General features: G+C 42.1%; 1 protein-coding gene across 7 annotated transcripts in view; it reads right to left on the bottom strand.

Annotated features, from left to right (window-relative positions):
- The window catches only part of LOC141018075 (MAM domain-containing glycosylphosphatidylinositol anchor protein 2-like), a 253,791-nt gene that overhangs the window by 75,290 nt on the left and 159,873 nt on the right, over positions 1-18,628 (bottom strand). For all 7 annotated transcript variants that reach the window (XM_073492947.1, XM_073492948.1, XM_073492953.1 and 4 more), the window contains 3 exons: positions 16,886-17,082; positions 12,832-12,964; positions 12,319-12,588 (listed from right to left, as the gene is read on the bottom strand). In XM_073492947.1, coding sequence (XP_073349048.1) covers positions 12,319-12,588; positions 12,832-12,964; positions 16,886-17,082 — 600 coding nt within the window. The remainder of the gene's footprint in view (positions 1-12,318; positions 12,589-12,831; positions 12,965-16,885; positions 17,083-18,628) is intronic.

The following is an 18,628-nucleotide window of genomic DNA, read 5'->3' as shown; positions in this document are numbered from 1 at the left end:
GCGAATATTAACCTGCAGTTTATGTTACACACACCAATGTTATCAGCAGAAAACAGAAACTTGGGGCTGCTGAACAGAATTAGGCCTTCTCGGCCAAATGAAATTCTGGCGCTGTGTAGATACACTTCACTGACCACAGGATGTGACGGATCCAACTGCCCCATGGCTTCTACGATCCTATCACAGTGCAATGTGGACCATGTGCACTTGGGTTGGGATGGCTCAGCATGCCAACACAGCACATGAGAGAAGAAACTGGGCTCAGATGTGTTACATCATTTACTTTCTTCTTTTTCATCCATTTCTAACTGTCTGGTAACCACTTCATATCCCTTATATATAAATAACTGTCGACTGACCGGCCAGATTGATATTGACACACACCGAGTTACATCAGCGGATACAAATCAAATTTTAAAAAGTCCACTTTGGACCTTCATATCATAACCTTGCTAAATAAAAGTCTAGCTCAGAAGGCAGCAAGCATGAAGGTCTTCTTACTGCAGGCAAATCAGAATCAGATCTTTGAGCCATGCTATCCGCACTGTTATATCATTTGATCAGATTGGATTTGTGTATGCAGACATCGCCAACCTATCTGCATCGGTACTGACGTAGGCATCATGCACTACGTACACTGCTGACGAGGCTCTGATGCACTCCTGTCACTCTGGATTTGAAGTTGCGCAGAAGACCCTTTGAGTTGAGCAGTCAGAGCATCCAGACTGAGACACATCTGAGACGGATTTTCGGTTGGTGGTCCAAACAAGGCCTAAGTGATATAAAGGATTTTTGCAGCTGGCTGTTGTAGTACTGGTACATATGAAATACTCAAAATGGAACAAAAGCATAAAAGTTGGACCATATAATTAAAAAGAGTACAAGTATTCTTCATCTACCTGCATATGTATGATCAGCGAGGGCTGGACTGATTACTGACATAAGGGAAGAAGAGATTACAGTCCACACTGACCCGGCTGCTCATGCGCCACTTTTTAATATCTATGATAATACCAGCACACCAAGGGAGACTTGCTTTATTATCATACCAATCAGAGCATGTCACCACCAAGCATCAGATCCGGCATCAATTTTATTTTCATTAAAAAAACACCACAGTGTCCGAATGTCTGCAACCACCTCTTTCTTTCTTTGTGGTAGAAAACTGCTCCACCGACGCTACGGCACCACTCACACACAGATTTAGATTTAGATTTCACAGCCACAGATCTTAACTACTAGTTAAGTAGAGATGTGATTACATCTTGATGGTCACTTCTTCATCCCCCACACCCCTCAGACTCATGGTGACTCAGCCTTCCCTCATTTCCACACGGAGCTGCAGTGCAAGTCAAACTAGCCAGTGCTGCATATGTGGACTCATGCATATTTCAGTTTTGGTTCCCCTCCCTGCCGTCTCTACATTCAAACCTCCTCTCCTGCAATTTTATCTGACCATAAATATTGAATAGCAAGTAGGCATTCCTGTAAATCGACTACATTTGTGTACAAGAGAGATAAGTGGGCATTACTTCCCCTGGTTGTAGTAAATTTTGCTGGACAGCTGCAGTGACTAAAATGGTGCCTGTTCCCTTATGCATGGGAGCAGAGCTAAAACTGGAGGTATTCTGAAAGGGACTGTGGTGAGTGTGTGAGGTGTGAAGTGCAGAGTGGGGAGCCTTTATCGGGTGATGGTGCGCTGTCACTCTTGCTTTCCCATTTCTGATAACCAATTCATGGCAAAAGTCACATGAATCTTTAAGGAGGGCTCCGTCTGGAAACAGAACTTTCCCATTTCCCATATCTGAGAGTAAACACTGTCTGATGGACTGCTATGCCCTGAGAGATCCAAACATGTTGGCCCGATTAGTCAGTGTCAACCTTGACAGGTCAGGCAACATTTGAGAACCTTTCCGTGCTAAATTGTCCCGTTCATGAAGAAGAAGGGACACAAACGGTTAAGGTGCCAAGAGTGTTTCCCCTAAGATCTTCATGGTGATATCAGACATCTGGTTACCCAACTTCCTGTTGGAAGTCAGAAGCTTGAAAGACTGATGTGACCTCCTTGGGTTCAGTAACCAGGAGCTCACATGGGAGCTGTTAAGTTGCGATTAATTTAGTTGCTTTTTCATTAACAGTGGTAGTCAATCACTTATCGTTTTGTATTTGCATAGCTTAACAATGCTGCGTCGCACACAGGGTTTCCATGAGAAAAAATGGGCGCTGGACCAGGTGTCCAAAAATATTTAAATGTCCTGGACAATAGGGTGAAATTCCAGTCAAATGTTATCTGTGTTTACTGAACTTTCACTGTGTGCACTGATGTCATACCAGCCCAACGCTTGTATTTGACCACCTGGAAATGAGACACTTATCACTTATCTTTCTCCAGAATCACTCTCTCTATTTTAAATAGAATTCAAATTGTGCTAAGATGGATTTATCTTCACCAGACATTATGTTGGGCTTCAATAGATGGCCTCATAATTTCCTGATAGTGGAAACCCTGGTCGCAAAAAGAGGGTAGTCCTTTGCATTGTTGTGTTCATTCAATGGCAGGCCATTGATTCATCTTGATTCATCTAATCTCGAGTTTAATGGTAACAAATGTGAAGAGAGAGAATTAAAAGAGGTACTGTGGCTGTACTGAGCTTTGAAGTTCACGTCAGTAGAGAGTTCACCTGGATTTAATTGACTCATACTTCCGGATCATCCAGGTGTAAAAAAAGAAACCCCAAAGACTTTGATTAATATACAGTCCAGCCAGTAACGTTGTTCTGTGTGAGACAAAGTACATATCCCTTCAGTGGAAAGAAAACCTAAAGGTTTGCATCAAAGTGCAGAAAGACCTCAGAAACGCTGATGGTATGTAAATGATTTCCATTGTTTGAGCAATGCTGTAGACTTGTAAACTAAATGCAAAAATTATAGGTGTGCGCAGTCAACCGATGATTCATTTGTGCCCTTTGGTAATTTATGGTATTGCACGTATACGTTGCTGTACAGTCTAAGAATGTTATTCAGCATTTGATGCTGCATGGTGGTTTTATTCTCCTTTCAGGGGCATCATTACTGTGTTTGATACTGATGAGATGTATCTGTCTTATCTTAAAGCAATAAGTGAATCACTGACGGTTTATTTTGACTTGACTTGATGTAAACTGAGAGAAAAAGAAATAAACCCACATGCAATTGTTGGTAATAATGGCAGTGGCCCTAATACGAGTTATTTTCTCTTTCTTTTTTTTTAACAGCTGTAAACTGTGAGAAACATCAACAAATACAAAAGAAGAAGTTTCTCAGTGCATCCTTGTTTAGGCAGACAATGAGGCAGAAAAGCCTAAATAACTCACTTCCGACTGTTGCTACACAATTTTAAATTACATACATCATATCATAAGATTTTACAAGTAGATGTGTGTACAGTAGGAATGAGTGAGTCTCTATGTACTTAAGTATGTAACGCTGGATGTAGGGTGGACACAATATCATGGACACCTTTGTGATGCACATATAGCTCTGTGATAAACATCAACCCATGTTTCTGAAGATTCAATCACATCATACCGTCTTCATCAGCAGATAGAGTTTGCTCAGTTGTAATGGAGATGGATTTGCTGACATGAGAGCTCAAAAGCATCTCCGTGACTAGCAAGGGACATCTTATAATGATTGCAATACTTAAAATGTAATTAAGCGAAACTAAAATAAATAAATAAAAGTAATTGATTTTTATTTCAAACACTGAATCCTCCACACCAGCAGTAGTAAATGTTGGCAGTGATGCAGTGGATAACAACATTTTTCAGGACTCAGGGACCGGCTGGAAGTGCAATTAGCTGCTAAATAGGGCTGCATCCGAATCAGAATTGTTCATTACATGTCTACTCTCAGGTTTTTACCTGCTAGACTCAAGTTTTAGTGTCTCCATCATCTTCTGTGAAGTCAGAGAAATAAAAAAGTGTCAATCCTGCTCATAGTTCAGTAATGAAATCCTAGAGCACAACAAAGCTTTTTCTTCTGCCTGCCTCCTAAAAGAACAGTGGTGATGATGATGGATAGGAGGCAGAGGAAGTGGAGCGAGCATCTGGTTCAAACAAAGTTTATCTGACATCGGTAACATCCAGGAACTGAGAGCGTTAATGCAGCAAATGGAGAAAAAAAAGTTGCTCAGCCCTCTGTTTACACACTACTTCTCTATTTCCATTACTTAGTTTTGTACTAAAGTCATTCTGAGACATAACGAGCAGTACATATTGTTGATATCCCGTGTTGCTGTGTGTGCAATTATGCAGCTTTAATAAAAGGTTTGACTCATCAATGATTCAGGGGTTAAGTCAGGGCCAATTTCTTTTCATGCAGACATTTGTGTCAGATCTGCAGTACAATAGCGATAAAATCGATTCTCAGAGTCTTGTACTGTATCGGTTTTCACATATTGATTAGTCTTTACACCCCTACAACTGATGTGCTCTTGAAAGCTCTGGGAAATGGTCAAGAATTGAGCTAATGCATGCTCACCGTTATGAAGCACAATGTGCGCAATAAGCAAAACACACATCTCAGGATTAAAATATCCAGCCTTATTTTGAAAACCATTGCCAGTATCACAGGCGCTGGGGCATAAAACACAAGTCAACATACGCACAAACAAATTCTGCATGAATAATTGATGGATCTTGGAAGCTGGTTTCCTTTTATCACCATCAGAGCTTCCTGTCATTGAACTTTGACTGTGGCAACATGCACAAGGAGTAAAAGCATTCACTTACAGGACCTCCTTTTCTTCATGGTAATATTAGGAGAAGGAAAAAAGGTTCAGCTTGTGCTTACATTTGCATTACATGCCACCTGTTTCCTTTTCTGCCTGGGAGATTGCACTCGGTTCAATGATGATATTCAAGGCTGTCTTATGGATCGTTACCATACATATTACAGTGTTCACATGCTCCTTTTTTTTTTTTTTTTTTTAACCACAAAAAGCGGTGCTATTGCCTACAGCGAGCCTGTATGATTCTCCATAGCTTTAATAGCCTGTGGGAATAATGGGTGGCCTGTACATGAAGAGCGCAGATAATCACACAAAGAGAAAAGCCCCGGTTGAGGCCTTCTTCTACAGAGAGCTCATGTCACACGGCAGGATTACAATACCACCTCAGGGGAGCTTCTTAGCAGGGCAAAAGTACACGCAGCCCTCACATATTGACTATGACATGCACGTACGTAGGCTCATAATGACAAAGACACAATGGCACCACTTATGCGCACACACAAACGCAGCAACATTGCAAGAAAAAAAAGACGTTTCAATGTGTTTCCTCCCCCCAACTACTCTCTCCAGTGCATTCTCCCTGCCTTTGTCTGATAGAGAAGAAAGACGCGTCTCATTCCGCTCCCACTCTGAATCATTATCCTCCTGTCTTCCCATCAGTCCATCTCATTTTTCAGTCGGACCTGTCTGTCTGTCTCTCAGCAGGCATCACACTGTGCTCTCCATTCTTTCTTGCAGAGAATATCAGCATGTGAAGGCGAACTCATCTCTCAGAGCCAGATGGATGTCTCTCTAACTGCCACTCTGCTCTGCCTCATCCGCTCAAGGTTAAACACAAAAAAAGGACAGAGGGCATTAGCGTGGCTCAAAACACCAGGCATTCACACGCGCCCTGGCGTAGACACACGTTCGTGCACCGCCGTCCAAACACCTTTCGTTTTCCCATTAACGCTCTTCGCATTGGCGCCATCACCCTCCCATGCATCAGCGTATTTACAGTATCATGGCCACTCACACATGTCCATTCTTTAGAGGGAAATGAGTCCTAAACGCTGCTCTCAACCTTGAGGCTGACCTCCGGCTTTAATTTATGTTGAAAAGCATTCACATGCGCTGAATGCACAAACAACACAGGTACGTGCACATGTACCTGCACAGTTGAACACATACAAATACACACAGACACACACACAATCACTGACTCACTCACACACACAGTCTTTAGGGCCGCAGCCCAAGAGACAGGCCTGCCTGTGCCAGTTCTGGCCATCCAGCCATTAAATCTGGCATTCATGAATGGAAATATATTCAGCTTTCGACCAGAATTTATTCCAAAGCAAATTTGATAAGGGTCATTCACATGTTGATTCACATGCTGACAGCCAGGTTTTTACAAGGCACGTCATGATTGTTTTCTCCCCACCAAACAGCCTAAATATAAGCAGCGGGGAGCTCACACAAAAAAAAGATTGCATTTCTGCTTCTCTATAAATACCAGCAAGCCTCCAATCAGAGTTACAAAGTGTGGATTGTAGCTAGCGTCTTACGCTTGAGTGTGTGCACGCATGTGGGTGTGCGGAGTGAGTCGTGTCGACGTTAGCAGGTCGAAGTGATGGATGTCTTGGGTGTAAAAGCTTCACACCTGAATTTGTCAGGAACTCCTGGAGGAATTGTCGAGAAAATCCGACGACAACACAGCGGCGTTTGATTTTTGAATCTTTTGAAAGCTACTGCTATGCTCATTTCTCCACATCACACAGGGGGAAAACACATTGCTTTAGCAAAAAGACAGGAAGCACATGCACATGAGTCTGCTCACGTGTGTGCAGGGAGTCGGGGGAAACAGAATGCCAGGCCGGCTGCCCATTTCAACACCATCCACAGACAGTTCCGTCTCAATTCACCAACTCTCCATTTGAGGGCTGCCGACTCATATTTGATACCAAACAGAAGAGAAGAAGAAACAACCAGCGCGGAGTATCTTTGCATTGTCGCAGCAGATACATCACAAACTGGTGTGTTTGTGGAGGACTGAATGGACCAAAGCGGTCAGGAGAAAGCAGGGTATTGACCTGCATTTGACAACGTGTTGCGGACCCTTAATCCATAAAAAGGATCTTGTCAGCAGGGTGATGTGATGCCAGTGGCCTGCTGGGCTGGCTGTGGAGAAGGCCAAGCCCTGGAAGGCAGTCTGGCTGGTAGGACAGTATGGCCAGAGAAACTACCATCTGCTGGGGAGAGATGTGTGTTTTCACACACACAGCCCCGTTTGGCAACAGCAGTTTGAGAGGGCTTCTCAAGGACTGAAGAGGAGGGTGGACAAGCTGAGGCAGGCAACGATGAGGCCACAGGGTGACCCTGCATAACATGCAGAATGAAGTCAGTGTAGGCAGAAATAAATCAATTGGTATTTTGTTTATGTACACGTGCAGGATTTGCACATGAATATCAACAAAAAATAGGCACTTGTTTCCTCACAAGTGCTTATAATTCATTAACATTTCCAATTTCCAACTTTTCATGGCCACACACACATCATCAGCAATCTGAAGAGCATTTCTCCATTTTGAATCATTTAATTAAAGTCTGTATTGTAATTGAGATTTTCTGAAAATTAAAGCAACAGGCATAAAAGATACATGAAAATGTATACAGACAGGCAGTCTCTCTTCCTGTTGTCTCCTTTTCCTGCACGCACACAAATGCAAAAACAAACACACACAGAAATAAAGAACAACTAAAGGTCTGCCTGTGCTCTAGCCTCAAGCCTGGCTTATCCCCTTTCAATTTTCTTTTTCTCCTCACTTCAAAGTATCACGACAGTAAAAAGTTGCCAGTGGAGTGACTGTGCGTTTTGTCAACAAAAAAAAAATAGACAATTCTTGTACTCGACATGACATTCGTTTTCATTTAAAATGTGGCCAACTGGAGTGGCAGCAATATGTGAGAAGTACAGGGCAACAAAGCACAATGTTTTATCTTAATTTGTACATGGTTAGATTATAATTCAGTCACAATGTGTTTGGAAGGAGATAACGTACATTCTATTCAAGTGCCACAACTCTGTATAATACAGTATGTTGTGTAGAGTCAACCCTGTTATTCCAAAGTGTTTCCTGTGTGAGGGCTGGTTTTGTTAAAAAAATGTTCATTACTGATACCTTGACTTTTTGTTTGATACTTTTTTGATACCAAATCTGCAAAATCCATTTTGAAAAATAGAAGACGACATTAGATATTATGGTAGAATTGCTCTCTTCAAGAGATGAAGACCTGAGACAAGGACAAACTGTATTTACTCAGCGCACTTTACTCGACCTGGATAACTGATGCTGTATTTAATATGAATAACTGTCAGAAGGAACATTAATAACAGATAGAATGCCAGCAATATGCCATTGTAACGTCTAGTCTAACTAAGAGGAAGAAAAAGAAGGGAATAACTGTGTGGATGATGGTCGTGGTACTGGGAAATAGTGGCAAAGTGAGACCTCCAAACTATCCAACGTGTCATCTTGAGGTTGATTTCTGTCCTTTTACCTGGTGGTCTCTAAGTAGCACCGGGTCCCCTGGAAGATACACTCTACACCTTGGCTCCATCTGTACTCCTTACCCAAAAAGGTGGTTTAAAATTGTGCTTTTAATGATTATTTTTATCACTGGTTCGCTGACACTGATGAGATTCACGCCTTAGGTATTGGAATTTAGTATTGATGCAATTCAAGTGGTGTCCTAAAAGTATAAAAGTTCAGTACCGAGCCCTATTCATGTGTAATTTCAAGTGTCAAGAAGACAGGTTCAAAACCATTATCAGCACTTCAACCTCACCCTGTTCACTCCACTTTTACTGCTTTCACTTGGAGGGTTTTCTATTTTCAGGACCATCTCAAACCAGTTAATAGCGAGTGGAAGTGGTCCTGTAAACTCTGACAGTGCACCCGCACTACTTGACACACCAAAGTCCTCGTCTATAATGACCAGGGCTGATATATTGGTTATTATTACAGATATATCTGTTTGACTGTATATGTCAGCCAATAAGTCACAAGAAATTGGCGTAAAAGATATTTTGGTGTATGTCATCTGTCAACTAAAGGGGAAGTTAAATCTTCAAGGGTGAAATGTCTCAATCATTACATATACTGGTCATAATTCTTTTAAAAAAAGGTTTGGGATCCTTTAAACATATTTTGTTTATCTGCTAAATCCACTTCGAAAAACTGAAGCACACATGTTGGAGAATGCAGCAGAAATCATGAATAATGTAAGTCTGTCTCGCAGCTTTCCAATATTAGTTTGGTCACGCCTCACAAGTCTGCATTCTTTACGCCGTCTTTTTATGTTGGCGAAGGACAAAAATAACAGCGAGGGGAGAAGTTAAAATCAAAGCAGAGAAACATCACTTTGTTTCTAAATCCAAACATCTAATAGCATCTGTGGTGATGGAAATTTCCTGCAAATGGCTGAAAATATAGCACCCACCGGGCCCCCTGCATATAGAAAGACGCTTTAAGAATGTTTTCATGCAATGTGACACTTGGTAAAATAAGTAAGAGGAGATCAGTGGCGAGACAAAACAATGGAGAAATCGTTGTAGAAAAAAGGTGCATCACAGACATGCTTTGGTTCTGAAAAGCTGGGTTGCCAGACAGAATATAATTAACATGACCATGAGTATGAGTATGTCAGGCATATAGCGCTGCATGTCTCCATTATTTCCACTTTTTCACGGCTGCCGCACTGCTCAATATGCAGCCAGTTCTTCAGAAACAGATCAAATTCATGATATAGCTCAATAAACAACGCAGTCTATCAAAGAACATTCATACCACCCACCCATGTTGATCCCCAAATTGCATTTGCGTCAATGACAGCTCATCAGACTCAGGAGAGCGCCCCTGATGTCACGCTGAGATGTGTGATAACGTGTTGACGTCTGTTGCAGAGCTAATTTACAAAGAAAAAAAAGAGACTGTCATGCTTTTAACTTTTAGAGCTGATATAGCTTCTATATGACTTGGTTCAAATTTATTTTGACCCCTGTCTGATATCTTTGTCTTTTAACATCTGCACTAAACTCCTAAGTGGTACAGACGTCAGTGGTGGCTTCCAGACTTCTTTTATCACGTAGTGGAGTAATGGAACTAAGTTGATCTGTGATCCTTAAAGATAACCCCCTCCAAAGTGGTTCGGATCGAATTTTAACCAGAGATTTATTGCATAATTTAAATATCATAGTGTGAAATACAGTTTCACTGCCGTCATCATTTCTACAAGACAGATCCGTGCTGTGTTTAACTGGGAAACTGGGCATGATTTTAATCGTAGAAACAGCTCATAAGATTTGGAAGTTTATTGCAACTTCAACAATATCCACTGCCTTCCCTTTGACACTGCGCACTGTGAAGCAGCTCCAGTCTCTTTGCCTGTCTCTGACTCACTGGCCTTCAGTGTTGCTAGGCTAGTACTCATAACATTACACAGATATAGCCTTAAAATATGTTTGTTTTTTTTGTGTTTTTTATATAAGAGTGAACAGTGATATTATTAGGGCGAGGTTAAGGAGCAGATAAGTTGTCTAAGGCTTTTATATCTGAAATGATGGAGCCAAAAAAGTTTTTCATACAGCTCTGTACTGCCGAACCAATCAATCGCTATGGATCCTACATGGCATTTAGCCAAGCATATTAATACATACCGGTCTTGTTTCACTTTTAACAAGTGCAGACAATGCTCTGCAGCCTGAAAGGGACGGTTCATCCCAAAATCAAAAATACACATTTTCCTCCTACCTGTAGTTGTATTTATACATCTAGATTGTTTTTGGTGAGTAAATCGAGTTTTGGAGTTATCAGCGATAGAGATCATGTAGGAATTATTTTCTTCTCCATGTCACAAGCCCAAGAATATCATCCATGAGTAGATGCAAGCTTCCTTCTGCATATTGATACGCTTGGAGGGTGTAGTTCGGGAGAAAGAGAAAAGTTCAAAACTATTTCTGTGGATTATCTTGATTAACCAGGTCATGATTTCTGGAGAGAGACGCCGTCTCTACGACTGATATCTCCAAAACTCAGCAACTTACACCAAAACAATCCAAATGGATAAATAGCACTACAGGTACCATTTAATTGTGACACATCAGTGTGATTGTATTCATATCTAAGGAAGGTGGTGATTTTCTTTTTTTTGATGACATTTTGCCAAGATCCCATGAGAACCACTGTCAGCTCCAGACATATGACACATCGATGAGAGCGTTATATTTATTGCTTGCGCTGAGTGTGCCCTGACTTATTTGCTGCCATGGGACACCTGACACCTTCTCTTTGATGTAAGCCTCTCGATTCTTAAGTCCTCAACTATATGGGCACTTTCACAGTACAGAGAAGGGGTTTTTATCTGTCAGGGGGGCCATCAGAAATGATTTGTTGACGATTTGATTTTCATCCCAGGGAGTGTGTGGCTGCATAAATAAATGCTTCCAAACAGACTGAGCTCAGAGGCGACCTGATGATGGAGCTGTGGCATAATCTCTGAGATGAAAGGAGGAAACTCTTTGAGAAACTTTCCGAGCCAATCTGCTAAACTCTGATTCAAATGTGTCCCAATTGTGCGTGTGTGATGTTCTCCGGAAAGTTTAAATTTAAATTTGGATCAGCGCATGAATGCTGTTTTGTTTGTCAAGGCTTCACTAATTAAAGCGTCTTTTCATTCACCTGCAAGAGGTTTGCGCAGTTTAACATTCAGGGCATTGGGATCCTCTGTAATGTCACTGATGAAAGTCTCTTCGCACACACCACTCTTAATCCTCGAGCTTAGTAATAGCAGTCGATTTAAGAATATAAAAGTCGATTTCCTCGTGCATCGTGTCTCATCTGTTCAGGTCTCATACCAAAACAGCTTTTCTTTATAGATGGTAAAATTGCCTGTCTAGAGTATTAACCTTCAAAGCAGATCTTTTTTTGCAGTTTACTGTAAATATTAAAAAGCCTAATCATAAGTGCACTTCACCTTCTGTGTATTCACATTAATAGAGATATGCCAATATGGCAAGCATGCAAAAAGCGGCACTTTGATAACAGGTATTTCTGTAATGAGCTACAGCAAGATCAGATGCTCTTCCGCCTCCTGTGCCACTCAGGTGAAGAGCAGCTTGGAAAAAAAAAATTAAAAACCCGGATAATTAGCCAAACAGGCAGCAAAGGCCCTGGCCCTGCTGCTTTTAATAAACTGGTGCTAACCACTCTTTGAGCCAGTGCATTTTAATGAATGGTTTCACACCCTTTTACCGAAAAAATGACTGTATATAAACAAACTTTAAACAAATTCATAGCAATATTGTTGCAAAATGTGTCATTTTGAAATAAAAATGTCGATGATAAAATAAAAATGTGTTAGTTATTAATGTGTTGAGTTTTGATATTTTACTACATTATTTCACAATAATTTTTTGTATACGTTTTACTTCATTTATTCATATTCATAACAGCTCGTAACGTTTTGTGCTGCTCCATATACGTGTTCGTGCAGTCATGCCTTCTCACCTCGCACCACGATGGTAGTGGACTTCTTTGCCGGGTTTCCCACGTTGTTGCTGGCCACGCAGCTGTAGACCCCCGCCTCGTCCGAGCTGATGGCTGGGAGAGTGAGCGTGCCCCCCTTCACCACGCTCCTCTGTGGCAAGCTGTCATTACTGCTAACCCAGGTGAGAGTCGGGGGAGGCTCTCCACCCGTGGTGATGCACACCAAGGATACCGTCTGGCCAGGATTCACCACGATGGGATCCTCCACCAGCAGCTTGATGGACGGCGAGGCTGTGGAGGGAGAGCGTGTAGAGTCTGATTAGAAAGATTGGCAGAAGATGGACAACTTTGGCAGTTATGTCAGTTGAGAGACTGCGTACCACTTCATCTCTCTGTCTCCGTTTTACTTTTATTAAAACACCTTTGTAGAAGTGGCTGTTTTATATTGCAATCTACTCAGAATAATATCAAATTCACTTCTAAAACTGTCATTTTGGGTATTCTATGCTTGTAAAATTAAAATAGTCAGAGTACCTGTCTTATTGGTGAGTCTGAAGATAACACTGCGGTCAGGGATCCCACACACATTTCTGACGGAGGCGATGCAGCTGTAGTTGGCGTAGTCCTGAGGACGCAGGTTCTTCAGCTTCAAAATCTTCGTTTCCCCCTGCAGCTCAGACCAAACCAACACTGGTATGCAAATGTGTGCAAAAATATCAACATAATCAAGTAAAAGAAATGCAGAAAACTAGGTACTGGGAAGGAGATGACAAAGGCCAAACAGCTCCAAAGAAAGGTCAAAGAAATGAATATGTATACTGTTTTAATGAAGCCAAAATGAAAAGAAAAGGTAGTCGAGTTCAAGTGTATTAGTGCAAAATCACTGTAAAAAAGGATACCGGTATTTTTCAAGGAAATTAACGTGTCAACTTGCTCAATACCAACGAGCGGATTACTCTCCATTCAATGGCATTGCGGTAATTTCACCATACAGCTACAGAAATATGGATGGGCTCGGTGGGGGATCCCTCCACAGAAGCGGCTATCTCACTGAGAATGTGTTTATTAGATTCCAGCCGGGCCCGTCAACCGAGAGCCCCGCCCGGAGGGCTACGATGAGGATGTAAACCTTTGATCTGCCTGACTCCAATGTGTGGGTGATGGGTTGGCGGAGGACGTGGCAGATTAAAACATGAGTCAGTCACATGCTGCGCCAGTCCACACAACATGACAATCACTCACGTCTATCAAACCCTTTCATATCCAGTGAGGCTCATGGATAACTTAATTGTATTAGATCAGCCCGAACCCCACACTCCACTTCCTTTCTTTCTCTGTCACCTCCTCTGCTTCAGTGCAGATATCAGGAGATGAGGTCCGCAGTGTTCAGAGTGCAAGCTTTAGTCACAGCGGGTGGGTGGGTGGGTGAGGGGGGGCAGATCAGAAGGAAAATCTATTTTGAAAATGCAAGGGGCAGAGAAAGGAATGGAAAGGACAAACACATTAAAAGGAATTGCACTGGGGGATTGATGGCCATATTGATGGAAAGATTGAACGTTAAAGTACACAAGAGCTTCAGGAACAGGACTTGTGGCCGACGGGAAAGGGCAAATACAATTTGGAGGAACGTATTGTCCCTGTCAGGTGAAAAAAGCATTTCTGCAGTTTTGAGGGATTGTATTCTCATCTTTGGGAAGAGAGATTCGAAACCAGCTTGATCAACTTAAAATGCATGGCAGTAGAAAGGAAAAGGAGGACATTTTTCATGCTAGCAGCAGGAACATTTGTTGTCTACATGGGGGCCAAGAAAATGAGTGAGGAAGCTGAACAAAACAACTGCAGGAAAATTTTAAAATTGACATGAATGTGACGTGTAACTCAACGGGGTAATGAGCTATACGGTACTACGTCGGTATTTAAATGGTTACCTCCTAAAGATCTAGACAAAGGGCGCAGAGAGACCATCACACCGCAAGGAATCATCATAAACATCATAACATATCGACTGCAATAAAGAGGTGGGAATCTGACGAGAGATGAGAAATGGCTCCATTATACCTTCGATAATTGTGCTATTCTCTGGCACCTTGTGGGTAAAATTATGGAGAGAGAGGTGGAGGAGAAAGTAACAGACAGGAGAAAGGACAGGGTTTCTTTCTTCAATAAAAGCACAGCTCTGGGCCTCACTTAATAACGAACCTGTTCTTTGTACAGAGTTTGAAATGCCACCAGTGCATTTTTGAAGTATCAGTGGGAATATAAAATACATTTGGAGGACTGAAAAGGGTGCCCGTGAATGAAGCTGGAATGAAGAATAATGGAGGGAGGAAGGTAAAGAGACGAACTTAATTCACAAATCTGCCCGGCTAAAATGGAGGCCTGGCTGCTCTCTAATGGACTCAACTCGTGCCCGTAGGCTCGATTTCGGTCAGTTATGAATATGCAACTGAATTGTCTGAGTGTGTTTCAGGCAAGTTCAGACATATTGTGGAAATATAATGTTATTAGCCATTTATATGAGCAAATTACTAGGAGTTTAGTCAGGATTTATTTGGGGTTGGACTCAGACAAAGTTAATCTCTGGGTCTGGGTTGCGCTCAAAATTTCCAGACCCAATTAAAGCTTTAATAGAGGGCAGGATGAAGGAGCGAGGGAAGGAGAAAAGAGGTATGAAGAGCAGGATGGAGAAGGGAAGAGTGTCTGATGAGGCCCAGTTGTGCAGCTTCTTCAGCCTTCTTCGCCCACTCCATTAGTCCCCAGCCATCTTTCTTCATTTGGCCAAACATCAATTTCACTTCCTTTTTTCCCCTCTCTCTGTATCTTAAGCCGCTTTTCCTCTCCCGTGTGTATTTTTCTCTTTCTCATAGGATTTCCAATTCCCTCTGCCGCCCAATTCAACATACAAATCGCATTCAGCTCAGTCAATTCAAAAACTACAATTCCGTTACTAGTGACAGAACAATCTCAAACAGGTCTTTGTTGGCTGCACAAGATCCTTTTTAGAACAAGAGCTTCTCAATTTTCAAATTGTAAAGAAAATCCAACTGATTGTGCAGAGAACCCCATCTTTCTGTGTCTGCAGTTTCTCCCCGTATGCCTCCAACTATGTGAAATCAGGTTTGTGAAACTAAGATTGCTATTCATAAGGCTAATGGGTACAAGTCTCTCTCTCCCATAGCACAGCAAGGGAGGGTTGTAATGGTTTGGAGTGGCGTTTTGAAACAAAACAAAACCAAACATAACACAGGCTCAATGTCACTAACTCTTCCAGTACAGCGCGTTCTCACTCCGCAGCCATCTGACAACGTTAATAACGTTCCAAAAGTCATTATATGTCATAGTATGTGAACTGTTTGTCAGCAAGCCTTATTTTTAAAGTCATCGGATGTTGCATATTACGTATTATTGCTGACTTGAGGGGCAGAGCCTTTCACATGCAAAACTGACACTGGAGGGGTAGGTACAGCGTCTTAAGGCCACTGACCAAGCTGCCATATTTGATGAGGAGTGAGAATGTGTTTCCTGTAAAATAATGCAAATGAAATAGCAGTAGAGGTAGGTGATATATGTAATTTATTTTTTTATCACAGTAATGGTATATATAAGAAATCACAAATCTCTACTTCTGGACATTCTACTGACGCACGGTATCTCATCATTAACGCCCCAACCCTAAGCAGCAACACTATTATTACAGTCTTTCAATTTGCAGTGTTACACATTTGTAACAAGATCTTGTGTTGATTCATTAATTAGCAACCGAGGCTTACTTATTCCCTGTTGTGAAAATGCAGGAAGAGAGTGTACTGTGACAACATGTTGTTGCACTTCTTTGCTCATTGTCAAAAGAGGCTGATGAAGGTCACCATTTACATACTTGTAGTGTCTGTTTAAGGCCCCGCAGTATGTAGAACATGATCCCCCACATGCTGCATTAAAATATATTAGAATGTTGATAACTAGTAATAATCGCTATTTAACACAGACTTTTATTTCTGCACGACTGCTTTACTTTCTGTATCTAATGACTGAAACATTAGCAAACAAAAATTGTTTTACACACATAAATTAACCATAAATCATAGTGACTAATTAATCACAGTTAATTGCAAACACTGTAACACAAACACCCTCTCATAGTGAGAGAGCAATGTGTCAGAAGTGAACAAATTCAAAAGCTGCTCTGTTGCTAAAACTGTTAGCTTTTTTCCCCTTCTGTTGCAACTAGTCGTGAAAGCATCTCTTCATATGAGAGAGAACTGTCTGAAAATGCCTCAGCAAATATGGCCCCTGATGAACGCATCTTTTGTTATGCATTCAAAAGATTATTATGGTTGTTTCACATGCTCCATTCTGTATCAGCCCATTTATCCTTCCTTTGTAGTGTGCAGTCGGAGGGCAATGGATGCATGTCTTCATGACAGCCGGCATAAAGCGCCATTGAAGCGCACCTATAAGTCCTCAGCTTTCATATTTGCCTGGTAACAGTTATAGGCCTTTGCCCTCAATAAAACAGTACATCTTTCTTTGCATCTACCGTTCCCTCTGATTCAATACTTTCATCCCTATCATGTTGCGTCTGTCTTACCTGAGTGAAAAACGGCTCGTAGATCTCCACTCCCTTATCCGAGCCCTGCGTCAGGACCTCTCTCCCGCGATGCCAGCTGTAGCGGACGGGCGGGTTGGAGTTGGCCACGCAGCGCAGAAACACAGTCCTCTCGTAGTAGAACTGTTCCTTAGCTTCTCCTATACTCTGGTGCACCGTCACCACCGGGTCATCGAGATCTGTGAGAGGGAGCGCGAAGAGAGAAGAGGAAGCTATCAACAAACACTTTTCCACGAGTTGCTCAATTGACAAAAGACGACTTGGATCAATCGATCACCACAGACCACATTTCACGCATAAACATACATGTCGAGCTATGATAACAGAAGTCAATACAATCACAATCTTCCAGGATCCCTGGTCTTCATTGTGGTTAAAGATCTGACCAAAAGGGTCAGAATTCTCATTGCATTAGCAGAGCTAGCTATCAGCATGCACACTGGGGTCGATGTGTGAGAGGAGGTGCGACGCCCTCTGCTTGAACTACTTAAGTCAATAGGATGCAGCCCAAGGGCACATTGACTTCCCAGTCAATGAGCGAGCCGCTATGTGTTCCAAGTCACACTCCATTGAGAGCTTCAAACATGAGCGGGGATGACAAATACTGTGCACAAAATGATGTTTGATGTCCATCACTTCAAAGAATAACGTTTGGCTGGCCTTCCACTCCGATTTAGGCACTCTGTGATTTGACACATCTGTTACTCTCCCCCATTTCCCAGCAGATCTGAGGGAAGTTTTACCCAAAACGCTAGACAGTTGGTTATTTGAGAAAGTGCTTGTGGTTGATTAAATGGATTCAAAGTTAATCATCTTACCCGGCTATCGCATTAAGCCTTGGCAAATGGTGTTCATCATAGCTGTGGTGTCTTTTAGCATGCTAATACTCGCCTTTTAGATTATGTCCATTTGCACGCTCAAAGAACGTGGGGAGCTAGCTGTTTCCCTTTCATCTCTGTCCGAGATGCAATCAGTTTTTAACACGAGCGAAAAGGCAATTTAAGGGAGAGGATGAGAGAAGCTAATGCAAGTTATCCCTCACGCTAAAATTCTCACTGATAAAGGCTGACCTTTTGCATATGAAGGGGGAAGTGATTGAGTGTATTAATGAGCGAGTTAATGTATCAGTGAGTGAGCAACAAGGTGGATGATTGAGTGATCGAGAGAGCCGCTGTGTGGGTATGTGGGTGAGAGAGTGCAAGCAGCTTACAGTAAATGAATACCCAAATCTTTAATGATTATAGGCCTCCAGAGAAAAACTACACATGCCTTAGGTGTTATTAATGGATGAATTCATTGCTTTTAATTCAGTAGCGGTGGCCCGCCCCTGGATTTGCTGAGGATCAGGTCCTAATCAAGGCGCCTGTGGGCCACAGTGCACAGCATCCAGCCTCGACGCACCAGCCAGAGAATGCTGATTCCTCAGTTTCATTAAAGACATGTTCTGCCCTACAGCCCCTTAATCAAAATCTAGCAGCGGTCAATACTTCATCCAGGATCCATTACAGTGTCTCAGGTAAGAGCAATTACCTTTGGGGGGCTGGGGGAAAAACAGGGGAGGGGAGTGACAGTGCTCCGGAGAAGACAGAGCGATTGCAGTGCCATTTTAGAGGAGCAGATTGCTCTAAGTAAATACACTGATTCATTATAGAGAGGAGGGGGGCAGAGTATGAATCCTACATCTTATCTCCGACTCTACCCAGCTTCCCCCTCATCTGTTTCCTG

The sequence above is a fragment of the Pagrus major genome, chromosome 22 (genome assembly GCF_040436345.1).
Source record: "Pagrus major chromosome 22, Pma_NU_1.0".
NCBI lineage: Eukaryota > Metazoa > Chordata > Actinopteri > Spariformes > Sparidae > Pagrus > Pagrus major.
The sequence above is the reverse complement of the archived record's forward strand: the minus strand, read 5'-3'. Positions and strand labels throughout refer to the sequence as shown.